General features: G+C 39.6%; 1 protein-coding gene across 4 annotated transcripts in view; it reads right to left on the bottom strand.

Moving 5' to 3' along the window:
• Nucleotides 1–12,489, bottom strand: part of LOC104598883 (phospholipase D zeta 1) — a 47,304-nt gene extending 34,815 nt beyond the window's left edge. For 2 of the 4 annotated variants that reach the window (XM_010261158.3, XM_088901021.1), the window contains exons 1-4: nucleotides 11,919–12,405; nucleotides 9,993–10,094; nucleotides 4,894–5,006; nucleotides 4,651–4,792 (exon numbers count right to left, since the gene is read on the bottom strand). In XM_010261158.3, the coding sequence (XP_010259460.1) occupies nucleotides 4,651–4,792; nucleotides 4,894–5,006; nucleotides 9,993–10,094; nucleotides 11,919–12,143 (582 nt within the window). In that variant the 5' untranslated portion in view covers nucleotides 12,144–12,405. Of the gene's footprint in view, nucleotides 1–4,650; nucleotides 4,793–4,893; nucleotides 5,007–9,992; nucleotides 10,095–11,918 lie in introns of all 4 variants that reach the window. The other 2 variants (XM_088901020.1, XM_088901022.1) reach the window with 2 other exon arrangements.
• Between the last annotated feature and the right edge of the window lie 885 nt (nucleotides 12,490–13,374).

Genomic DNA, 13,374 nt, shown 5'->3' with positions numbered 1-13,374 from the left:
TATACTTCCTCCTCTAAGTCACCATTCAAAAAAGCATTCTTTATGTCAAATTGATGCAATTCCTAGTCAAAATTAGCAGCTAATGATAGGAGAGCCCTAATTGAGTTCATCTTAGCTACTGGAGCAAAAGTCTCATCATAGTCAACCCCGTACACTTGAGTGTTCCCTTTGGCTACTAATCTTGCTTCGTACCTTTCAACTGTCCTGTCTACCTTGTGTTTAACTGTAAACACCCACTTACACCCCACGGGGTCTTTCCCCTTTGGAAGATCCACCAATTCCCAAGTTTGATTTTTATGAAGAGCATTAATCTCCTCCTTCATGGCATCTGTCCATTCGGGGCATTTTAAGGCTTCTGCAACATTTCTGGGAACAGGGATGCAATCAACTGCAGATAGAAAGGCTCGGTATGAGGGAGAAATGTGATCATAGGAGACAAACTGGGTAATGGGGTGTTTGGTAGTGCATGACCTGACTCCCTTTCTTTGAGCAATAGGAATGTCAAGGTCATCCACAATAGGAGTAGGGGTATCAATAGGTGCAACAGGGATTGGACTTACCTCCTGGGAGTCTAACGGTATCGGTTGCTCAATGTTTGGTTGCTCCACATCTCTATCACATTGTTGATCTCTACGACGTGTACGTTGGAAGACACGAAAGGGAGCAAGGTCCATAATAGAAGGAAGAGAGACTTGGCGGACCTGAACCTACTTCTCATCTTCCACACAACTACTCTCCCCCTGAGGAGAAGCAGGGAAGAATGGCTCAGACTCAAAGAAGGACACATCCATAGACACAAAAAACTTATGACTAACGGGATCAAAGCACCGATACCCTTTTTGAGAGGAGAGATACCCCGGAAAGATACAAGGAATGGACTGAGGGTTTAACTTACCTCGAGACGAAGACAAATCATGGACAAAGGCACGACAACCAAAAACTCTCATGGGAATGGAAAATAAAGGGGACTGAGGGAACAACAACTAATGAGGGGCCATGTAGTTCAGCATTTTGGAGGGCATGCGATTGATAACATAAGCAGCTGCAAGTATAGCATCCATCCAAAACCTTTTTGGAACATTCATGTGTAACATCATCCCGCGAGCTACCTTAAGGAGGTGTTTGTTTTTCCTTTCTGCAACACCATTTTGTTGTGGTGTTCTAGCGCATGAGCTCCTATGAATAGATACATGGGAGGCAAAGAATTCATTGAGCTCACCATGGAAGTATTCTTTTGCATTGTCGGATTGGAAGATATATATTTCAACATGAAACTGCGTAAATACCATCCTCTAGAAGTCTTTCACAATCTTTGGAACTCCGTCTCTACTACGCATAGGGAATACCCATGTATAGCGAGAGTAGTCATCGATCAATGTGATAAAGTACTTATATCCGCCCTCAAAGATTACAGTAGTAGGCCCCCCATACATCATAATACACAACATGAAAAGGAACACTTGATCTTTTATTATTTGAGTGAAAAGTTGTTTTACATTGTTTGCTCAACTGACACGTTTGACACTGGAACTCTGACACTGAACATGACTTAAATAAAACCAGAAACAAAGACTTTACTATTTCAAAAGAAACATGACCTAACCGACTATGCCACAAAAAAATTTGACTCTTATTTGACTGACTATGTGAATCTGAGGATGACACCAAGAGACTAGCTTTGTTGTCGAGAATGTAGAGACCATCCACTAGGCTCCTTCTACCAATCGTCCTCCCAGAAGTTAGGTCATGAAAAACACATGAGCCAGGAAAAAAGGTTACACTACAGTTTAAAGAGCTTGTGATACTACTAATTGAAAGAAAATTTATAGGAAGTTGAGGGACATGCAATACACAATTCAGGTTAAGGTCATGGGGAAGAGATATTGATCCTTGGCCTGCAATGGAGGAGAATGAGCCATCTGCAAGCCTCACTTTATCCCTTCCTGACAAAAGGCTATAAGTCTGAAACAAGTTCGGCTTACCGGTCATGTGGTTAGAGGCCCCTGAGTCAATGATCCAAGGGGAACCAGTGGGAGTGACATGGAATGCAGAAGCCATATTACCTGATGTAGATGCAAATGAAGTAGAAGGAGTACCAATGATTGAGCTATTTTTTTTATCAATAACACTTTCATTAATTCATTAGTAGAAAATTTACAAGTGGAAGACAAACACACTTATCTTCCAAGAGTTACAAAGAACTTCAAGAAATGAAAAAAGAAAATACAAAGATACAAAGACACTAACGTTACAACTTAGCCCAAAACAAAGAATCCCTTTCTGCCCCTTGTTTTGCTAAACCGTCAGCTAGGGAATTAGCTGATCTTTTAATCCAACATGTCTTAACTTCCATCTCCCGCACCAGCCATTTGAATTTCCTCTTCTCATTATTATACTTCCATAAATCATTTTGATCTTTAGTCAGCCACTCTATCACCACCTCTAAATCCCCTTCAATTATAAGTTTCTTGGTGTTCAATTCCTTAGCTTTCCGGCTCCTTCCATAACTGCACATATCTCAGCTCTAAGGGACCAATGACTGAGCTATCCATCTGTCGCAAAGCCCTACCATAAGACTCCAAGTGGTCTCTGAAGGAATTCATTATATCTTCCTTGGGGTCAGAATTATTAAGGTGGTCTCGGGTAGTACCAGCAACCTGAGTATCTTGGGTTGCCACATGTGTTGCATTATGTGTTATGTTCATCTTCTTCTGACCTTGCCTTTTACCCTGTTCTTGGTTCTCCACTGCCCAGTTGGGTTTCCCGTGAATGTCCCAACATGTGTCACGTGTATGCCATGAGCGCCGACAGTGGGTACAAAACAACTTATTTTTATCATCAGCCTTCTTGGTGTCACTTTTCTTCCCCATGTTATTATTACTCATCGCAGCCAAAGCAATTTGTTGCTCCCCCTCAGCTGTAACCATCACACTCTGCCTACTTTCTTCCGATTGAACAAGGGAATATACCTCGTGAACCGACAGCAACTCTTTGCTTCCTAGGATCTGAACTCTCAAAGGTTCATAGGCAAGGTTCAGTCCCAACAAGAAGGCAAACACACGTTGCTGAGAAACCAGCTTCCTGTAGGCCTTAGCATTGTCATCATATTTCCACTCTATACCCTAATAATGATCCAATTCTTTCTATATGGAAGTAAGGGCTAAATAATAGGAAGACAAACTACGATTTCCCTGTTTACAGGTTGAGGATTCAGCTTGCAACTGGTAAACCTTGGCATAATGCCTTTGCTCAGAATAGGTAGTTTTGGCCTGTTCCCATATCTCACTAGCGGTGTCTGCCCACATAAAGTTCTTCACATCAGGTTCCATGGCTGCAAGGAGCAAAGACATCACCATACTGTTTTCTTGATACCACCTATCATGTTCAATTGTCTCACTCTTGGGTTCTTTCACCCTTCCATTTATGTAACCAGCTTTTCCCCTTGCCGTTACATAAAGTTTTACACTTTTAGCCCACTCCAAGTAGTTTATACCATTTAAAGGGGTAATGGGCATGGGAAACATCATGTTTTCACCTCCCATACCAGCTGTGTTGCGGGTCGGTGTAACCCCCGATGAAGTTGAATCATAGTTTGCCATAGAGTACTGCTGAAATCAGTCCAAAACCCACACAACTACACAACAGCCACAAACAGAATATCAACCCTCAAGAAATTTACTTCTGGGATGTGGAAAAGAAAACAAAAAACTGTTGAAATCAACTATGTGATGGTTCAGTCATTAAACCAGCCCGGTAATCAGTCCAACACCAGCTAAAGCAGACGTTAGAATAGTATACTATCAGTCTGACTACAGCCCATACAGTCTAACAATCCAGCATCCAAACGAATGTATAGAACCAAGGAATAAGGCCTTCACACCATTGGCCAAAAACAAAAAAACAAGAACACATACCCTGTCCAACACCTGTACGAAGGTGCCAACCAAAAATTGACTTCATAGCATCGAACAGAGAAGAAAGGGAGTCTCTATCTACATCGCCCTTCTTCGACTAGGGTTTCCTTGATATTACGACCAAGGAAGAACCCAAAGGAGGAATCGCAAGTAGTCTGCTAGGGTTTCTTTGTCTTCCACGTCTAAGAAATCAAATAAGCAAAAGAGGACGAAGCATGTTCAAATAGGAGAGACCGAAATTCTTTTATAGCCCAACCTTGCTCTGATACCATGTAATCATTCATGGAGAGAGAGAGACGAGAGAGAGAAAGAGAAAGAGAAGAAGAGGAAGATATGATTGAGAGAAAAAGAAAACCTTCTTCTGGCTGCCCCCAGTTCATTATTTATATTAACTTAATATAAAAAAGAATGGAAATTACAAGTATGCCCCGGGTGGCACTCCCTAGAAACAAACTAATAAGAAAGAAAGAAAATAACTAACTGACAGCATCTTAAGAGGACAACCCACTAATAGCAACTATAAAATAACAATTAAATAATCCTCACAACATGATATATAGCACAAAAAAATATATATGTATTTGAATGAACCCCAAAATCCACTTCAATCCTGATACAAAGCCAAAATGAGCACATTAATAAATATTCAGATGAATTTGAACTTTAGCTTATGACCTAAAGACTCAAAAGACAATCTTGCTAGTTCTAACTTCAAGCTGAAAGATCTCACACATACCTCTCGAGAGTTAGCAATATCCATGTTCCCCAGAAAATGATTCAAATACCCTTGCATTGCCACCTTTGCTCTGTCTGAAATAGAATGTTGCCTTCCCAGTGCTGGGCGAATGATCGGTAGAGCTGCACTAGATGGCACATCTCTGTAGAAGAAACATGTAAGAACCCTAAGAATTCCCACAAAAGAGGGTATATTTGATGCTTATCACCCAACCAAACAAGTCACAAAGTGTGTTGGCATAACCTATTTTTAGCACTTTCATCATGATAAGGAGCAGCATCATCGTCTGCTTCATCATCATCTTGAACAACTGTTGTACTATCTCCTATGCCGAGATTTTGGAGCCATTCTTTAACCTTTCATGTCAAGATTGAAAGAAAATAAATCAAAACTAATCTTCTCTAAATACATAGTAAACTCCCTGACACCAATTCTTGTTCTATAAAGATAAACACCATACTAATCAGTTATATAAGAAAGCATGTGTAAAAAAATATAATATTTAAAAGAAAACATTAGGTGATTGGCATCTTATTTTTTACTCATAAAAGTGAACTTTATTGATTATACAAAACGAACGATATGTACAATAAGGATGTCACAAGAGCCGCCAACCCCTTGTATTAGGCCTAACCTTTGCTAGCCCCCCCTACTTTGTTTCTACAATTTCCCATCTTGGGGAAGCAAATCCCAGTCTTACCTTCCTAATGCATCCACCACACTGTTACAAGACCATGGAACCCATCTATAGCTTCTCAAACTTGCAGCCAGCTGTGCAATCCCTCTATGTGTCTATACTTCCAAGATCGCATACTGTTCCTTTTTAACCAACCCATGATAGCATGAGAATCCCCTTCTACTACAAACTGTAAGGATTTATCCAGTCACAATACCTTGCAAAACAGCCATTAACTCAGCCCTAGAAGAATCCCCAACCCTAATTTTATAGCCATGATCCCAAAGAAGGTGCCAGCAATTCAGCCTAAGGACTTTAGACCTACTAGTTTGATTGGGAACTTGTATAAGATCATCTCTAAAGTTCTTACCCTAAGAATCAAGAAAGTCCTAGCCTCCTTAATCTCACCGAACCAAGGGGCCTTTGTGAAAGTGAGACAAATTATCAATCAGTTCTTAATAGCCAATGAATGTGTGGATTAAAAAAAAAAAGAAAAGAAAAGGAGAGAGGGGTTTGATCTGTAAGCTTGACCTAGAAAAGGCTTACGAGTTGGTGGATTGGGAGTTTTTACTAGAAGTGTTGAGGAACAGAGGTTTTGGAGAGAGGTGGTGTAATTGGATAAAGGGTTGTATCACCTCTTGTCATTTTTCAGTCTTAGTAAATGGAGTAACTAGGGACCTTCTTTCCTGCTAAGAGGGGCCTTAGACAAAGAGACCCATTGTCACCTTTCCTCTTCACCTTAGTAGTGGATGTCTTAAGTGTCTTGATTTCCAGGGCTGATTCAAGGAATCTAATCAAAGGTTTGAGAGTTGGGAGGCAACAAGTGGTAGTCACTCACCTATAATTTGCGGATGATATCATTCTTTTTTGTGAAGGGGAACTAGAGGATATGGATGATTTGAGATCAGTAGTGACACACTTTGAGGAGTCTCCCATCTAAAAGTCAATTGGAATAAGAGTTCTGTAGTAGGAGTAAATATACAGGAAGACAAGGTGCAATTGTTGGCTAGGTCTTTGGGATGTGAGGTTGGTAATTGGCCTTTGGTGTATTTAGGTCTGCCCCTGGGGAGAAATCCTAGAACTGAAAGCTTTTGGTACCCAATTTTGGAAAGATTCACTAAGAAGCTAGCAGAGTGGAAGAGAAATTATATCTCATTAGGGGTTAGAATCACTTTAATCAAGTCCACTTTGACCAACCTTCTAGTGTATTTTTTGTCTACATTCAAGTTACCTGTCAAAGTTGCCAATAAGATTGAGAAGCTCATGAAAGATTTTCTGTGGAAACCAGGAGACTCAAAAAAGGACCATCTAATGAAGTGAGAAGTAGTTTCTAGGAAAAAAGATTTCGGGGGTCTAGGCAATGGCAATATTAGATTAAGAAATGTAGCATTATTAGGAAAGTGGTTGTGGAGGTTTCCCCTAGAGCAGGACAGTTTGTGGCACTTGGTGGTGGAAAGTACTCATGGGATGGCAACTAATGGATGGGATGCTGGTGTCGACCCTAGGGCTACTCATTTCTCCCCTTAGAAAGCCATTGCTTGAGCCTTGCCTTTCTTTCGGCCTTTCATCAGACTTTATTTGTGTTCAAGTAATAAAATTCTCTTTTGGAAGGATCTTTGGTTTGGGAACACCCCCCTTAAGGACAAATTCCCGGTAATGTATTCTCTTTCCCTAAATAAATCCAAAGCCATTTCCTCAATCCATGTATTTGAGGGGAACTGCAACTTAGGTTTGAGAAGAGGGTTGAAGGATTCAGAATTGACTTGTGCAAATTAACTGTTCACCGTGTTGAGTTTAATTTTCCTAGATCATTCTTTCCCAGACAATAGAATTTGGACATCTTCAGGGCTCTTCTCTTGCTCTTTTTTCAATGCCCTAATTCAGCCTTCTATTGTACCTGTCTCCTTTCCTACTAAAGAAGTGTGTTATTCTCCTGTTCCACCAAAGGCTAGGGCTTTTTGTTGGGAAGTGGATATCCAAAAGATCAACACTATGGACGTACTTCAAAGAAAAAGGCCAGATTGATGCCTTTCCCCACATATTTGTTACCTTTGCTTAAGAAATGGTGAGATGGCAACTCGTCTTTTGGTTTCTTGTCCTTTTGCTTCTTATTTATGGGATTGGTTCTCTTCTCTTTTTGGTTGCAGGTGGAATCCCCCTTCGTGTGTGTTAAACCTTTTTCATTCTAGCTTCTTCCGGCAACCAAAGAAAAGAGGCAGGGTAATGTGGAGAATAATAAGAGTAGCTATCCTTTGGTTGATTTGAGAAGAGAGAAACAATAGGATTTCCCCAAGGGCAAGAAAAATCCAAGGAAGCATTTGTTGAGGTCATTACCATCACTATTGCCCTGTAGTTCAAGAGGTTTGGTCACCACAGTCTCAGTTCAAGGTGAAATTAAACTTTGATGGAAGCTCCTTAGGTAATCTAGGCCCGTCGGGAGTTGGGGGTGCCTTCAGAAATGAGGAAGGAAGAGTTTTGGCCCTTTACTCGGGCCTGATTGAGGTGGGAGATTCTTTGAGGGCAGAAGTCATGGCCTCCAAGGATTGAAATTGGCGACACAATGGGGAATGCAGCACTTAGAAGTGGAAGGAGACTCCAAGCTGGTAATAGGGTGGATGCAATCTAGAAACTTGGGAGTATGGTCATTTAGACAGCCTCTAAGAGAAATTATTAGCTTAGCAAGGGAACTTGGGGTGCAATTTAATTGGGTAAGAAGGTCAGCAAATGGAATGGCTGACACTTTAGCTAAGCAAGGAATTATTAGGGAGGCTTTGTTTTGGGCTTGTTTGTAAGGCTTTTGTTCTGATTTTTCCACCCACCTTGTGGGTGGTGATAACTCTACTCTTTATTTAATATCATCAATTAAAGTTACCATATCATATCAAAAAAAAAGAGCCAAAAGAGACCATAAAGGCCTGGGAATGCTTCTTGCCTAGATGCTAACCTCCACTTCCCGGTTTCTTAAGATGCCACCAGTAGAGAATGAAGAGAAAGCATACATGGATTTAGCCCAATAAACCACACTCTTGTGGCAATGAACACAGGCCCTTTTTACAAAGAGTTTTTGTACACTATGAACACAGGGCAGCCTAATTAGCATCAGAAAAGTCAAATAGATTGGAGTAGCTGAACTCCCTGCAAAACAACCTATGAATGGAGAGCTAACCCCTAAGATAAATCAAAAGAAAATTTGATCACAGCCGCTACAGGGTTTTTTTCGTCTCAAACACTCTAGAAGTCCTTTCTATCCAAATTGCCAAAGAATGCCAAGGAAACAGTGGACCGTAGTAGTTTGCCTTTCTTGTTCATGCACTTGGTATGCCATTCCAGAAAAAGGGAAGAAACAGAACCTGGCTGGCACCAATGAAACTGTAATACTTGCTGGAAATGCTGCCAGATTTTACTTGAAAATTTGCAGTGAAGAAAGAGATGGCTGGAATTCTCAGGATCCTGCTCACATAGAGGGCATAGAGTATTGTCAAGTTCAATGCCCCTTCTTAACAAATTTTCCTTCATCAGGCGTTTGTTCAGCACCACCACCCCCAAGCAAAAAACTTGACCTTGAAGGTGACACAGTCCCACATAATGCCTTACTAGGAAAAGGGTCCCTGTCTCAACCAATTAGTCCTTGGTAGAAGGATCTGATAGAGAAGATACCTGACAGCTTTCGTTTCCAAATCCCAGAATCCTGGATCTGGGGTTACAAATCTGCTACCTGATTCATCTCTAAATCCTAGATTTTCTTCTTCCCAAACACTCCAAGGAAACACAGCCCCAGTGTATCTCTAAAATATTTTGCCTCTTTTCTTGGGAAGTGATGGGCAACTTGATTAGATTGTTGATGGGAAGAGAGAAAGAAAAAAAAGGTAGAAGGAGAGGGGTTTCAAAGTTTGTTGCATTTGTATTTCATTGTTTAAGTAATTGATGTAATTCCTTGGTCAAATTCTGATTTTGTATTCTTTTGTTTAAAGAATGAAAGAAATCCCAATTGGAGTGGGTGACTCCCTTAGAGCTGAGATCCTTGCAGTTATGGAAGGAGTCCGAAAAGCTAAGGAGTTGAACATCAAGAAACTCATAATTGAAGGGGATTCAGAGGTGGTGATAGGATGGCTGTCTAAAGATCAAAATGGGTTATGGAAGTATAACAATGAAAGGAGGAAATTCATGTGGCTGGTGCGGGAGATGGAAGTTAAGACATGTTGGGTTAAAAGATCAGCTAATCCCCTAGCTGACGGTTTAGCTAAACAAGGGGCAAAAAGGGATTCACTGTTTTGGGCCAAGATGTAACTTAAGTGTATTCTTTTCTCTTTTTCTTCTTTTTTCTTTCTTTTATGAGGCTCTTAGTGACTCTTGGAAGATAAGTGTGTTTATCTTCCTCCTGTAAATTTTCTACTGATGATTAATGAAAGTGTTATTGATCAAAAAAAAAAAATGAAAGAAATCCCTTCCTCTCATCCAAAATAATAATAACAACAATGATGATTTAGTTGAGTATTTGCAAAATGTGAGTAAAAGAAATAAGACTTAGAAGTCAACAGAAAGTCGGAAATGAATATAGAAGATCCCAAACCTCTATATTAGAAACAAGGAAATGCTAGAAAAGTATGTCGTAAAAGAAGAATGATATTGATCAAAAAAAAGAATGATATTGAAAATTTTGACAAACCTGCTCCTGTTTCTCATGAATTTCCTCAATAAATGCACGTTTCTTCAATGCAAAGTGTAAGTAGATAACTTGAGAAGCTTTCTTGAGTAGGGTCCATTTGAACTGGAGAACAGAAGCATGCAGTTAGCCTACCACAGTATTCAGGTAATCTTTTTCCTGCTGCCAGAAGAAAACAGCTAGATTGTGTTTGTATCAGGGGGGATACATAATTGGGTGTGCAAATTATAAGACCAATTCCATAAGTGTTCAGATGCATCTTTGGGTTAATTTTCATAGAGGAGAGGATGTAAAAGCTAGCATATTTTAAGCATACTCTGCATTTTTTACAGACGTGAAATTCCTGAGGTAACTAGTCATTTGAATTTCACAAATTGAGGTGGCAGTGGAATTCAATTTCAATTCTACTCCTGCAATCCAAACACAGCTTTATGGATTTGACAAAAAAGAGAAATGACACCTTTCAGACAAACCCATGTTACAGAAGATAAAAAATAAGTGATGCAAACTATCTTTGGTATGTAAATTTATTGAAACTTGCATCAAGGATAACAACAGGAAATTCCATGAAACAGACACAGATGTGTTACTGTTTACTCCACAAGCAGTTTTCACATTCAACAGGAACTGTCATTTAATTCCATGGCTTGCAGAAGCACTTTATTCGGTTAATCAGAACTTCAAGTGAGTATGTTTCATAATGCATGTAATCTCATGTAGAAAGGAATAAGAATCAACAATCCAAAGCAAATCTTGTCCACTGTACTCCCTTTCCAGCTACTTTCTTTTATCTGAAGCTGCTTATTTATCTGAGAGTCAACATAGAGTGTTGTTCTCCATAACACGCTTGATAAAAAGGACAAGAGGGTTTGCATGTTGTACAGCATGTTACAGCTCTCACATCTCATCTAAGAAATGCCTAAGAAAGCCAGGATTTTCTATATCAAATTTAATTAACCACATTGATTCCAAACTTTTTTACAGCGTGGCAATTCTTTCCTGTAATAATAATGTTACCTATAGCAGGACCTTTAACAAAAGAAGAATGGTTGCCAGCAGTCCAGGATCAGTTAAAGCAATTAAGAAATAACCATAGTCCCTCAGTGATTTAATGCTTTATCCTATAGTAGTAGCACACTGACTGATGATAAATCCCAAGTAAATGCAATTTTACAGTTTTCTTAAAGCACCACCCATCAAAATTGGTAAGCCAGCTATAGTGAAAGTTGTTTTATCAACTACACTAGATGTTCCAGCTACACAATGCTTTCTTTATCCCCTCTAACATTTGGTTCCACTACATTTATCACAACCGACTAACGCACGTTCAACTATACATGTGAAAATATTAAATTGAAATATGTTTTCAGTAATATGCCAATAATAACTAAAACAACTAAATTGAAAGGATTTAAACAACTTATATTCAGCCGATTTCATGGCAATTGACAATCAGCAGGGTGCTAAACTTATACAGAATGAACTGCATTTTCTGCATCAGCACAATACAAACCTCACGGGGAATGAACTACTGTTTCCATATCTAATTGGCATGACCCTTGTGTTATTAAGGTTTCATATAAGTAATGAAATTTTACATTATGAAGCACATCCAAAGTTTCTTTATTTTTCGGAAAAAAAAATAATTAATCGCATATAAGTCGTATTCTTTACGATACAACTTGCGTAATACCAAAAAAGGTGCTTCCGGAAAAAAATAAATTGAAACTTGTTGGGGCTGACTTTGCAAATGGCACAATGTATTTTATTTCAAATCTAAAGGACTACGAACCTAAACCTTTAATGCCGGAACTACATCCCTACTTGTTCAATTTCCTATGAAAACAATAAATATCAAATTCTCAGCACAATTTAAAGTTAAAAATCAAATCAAGAACAGTAACTCATTGAAAATAAAACGGTTCGTGCCTGTTTATACTGGAATTCGATGGTATAGGACAGAAGCATGGGACTGATATCGGCGGCATCGGGCCGAGAGACGGAGATGATCGTCGCCTTGGGCAATTCTTCGAAAATCCATGTCGGTCCGGAGCCTAGCCGGAAGGAATGAGAGGAGGGTATCGTCGACGGCTCCGAGTGCATTTGAACGTAACGAGGGCCCCCTGTGGGCATGAACTGGTCCGATGCAGCCATCGAAGAGCAATAAAAACTCGCTCTCTGATTCGGAATATTCCACTATGATCCGGAGAGGATTACCAGCAAACCTCTTTCGCATGTCCTTATCCAGCCGGTTTCCGGTCGTCGCTGTCTCTCGAGAAATCAGAGAGAGAAACGCTGAAACGGATTTTGTTCTCTGTTTTTCCTTTCAAAACTACAGAGAGAGAATTTTGTTCTCTGTTTTTCCTTTCAAAACTACAGAGAGAGAAGATGATTTTTTTTTTCTGTGAGAGAGAAGACGATTAGATTAGCGTCTATAAGCTGTCGATAAGTTTCTCCGAGTTTTGCTTTGCGCACTCATGCACACAGCTACAGGAAATTTAGGAATTTTAGGCTTTTTCTCCCCCTTTAAACCTTTTATTATTTATTACTTTTATTTATTTTTATCTGAACAATGGCAAAATAACAGATGGTTTTGTCTGGTTAATTACCTCCTCTAGTCCTCTTGCTTAAAGAACACTTTTGCCAACTAATTTACGTGTCTACAAAGATTTTCGCTTCTGCGATGGGCCAGATGCCATGGGCTTTCTGATAGAAACCTTAGATAATGAGCCCAATAGTTCCTCGTTGGCATTGATGCGTCCGACTGTCCGAGACCGACTCTCTCGATGCCCGTTTAGGAGGGCTGAATCACAAGGGCTTCTGGCTTTCTAAGGTAAGTCATATATTCAAAGTTCAAAATATATATACATATCGGTACCCTCCCAATACGCCCTTACAGTGGGTATTTTAGTGTTTTACGGTTTTACTTGATTCGAGGGGTAAATGGGCCTTAAACCGACCTCTTTAAATTAGTTTAAAAAAAAACTAAAAATAAAAAATAAAAGAAAAACTCAATACAGTGGGCGTGTATCAATATTTTGAACCTTGCATATACTTTGGTTCAGTCATGAAATGGATTTTCCGGTATAGTTCTAATAGTTTCTTCAAAATAGCTCAGTGAAAAAGTGAACGTAACTCAATCAAGGCTGAAGACCTCCCAAACAGACTCTCAGTGCCCGTTTGGAAATTGGAAGGGCTGAAGCACAATGACTTCTGGTTTTTCAATGTAAGCCTCACAAAAACAACCTATAAACCATATTTGGTGAAGAATCCAGAAAGCCTAGATCGATTGTCATTCATCCATTTGAAGGGGACTTGATGGACTGGAAACAAAGTGGACTACACAGCCTATAAGAGGAACAGACCAGTATTCTTTACACATGGA

The sequence above is a fragment of the Nelumbo nucifera genome, chromosome 3, assembly GCF_055504915.1.
Source record: "Nelumbo nucifera cultivar China Antique chromosome 3, China Antique-T2T, whole genome shotgun sequence".
Classification (NCBI taxonomy): domain Eukaryota; kingdom Viridiplantae; phylum Streptophyta; class Magnoliopsida; order Proteales; family Nelumbonaceae; genus Nelumbo; species Nelumbo nucifera.
Note: the sequence above shows the minus strand (reverse complement) of the source record. Positions and strands in the feature narration are given on the sequence as shown.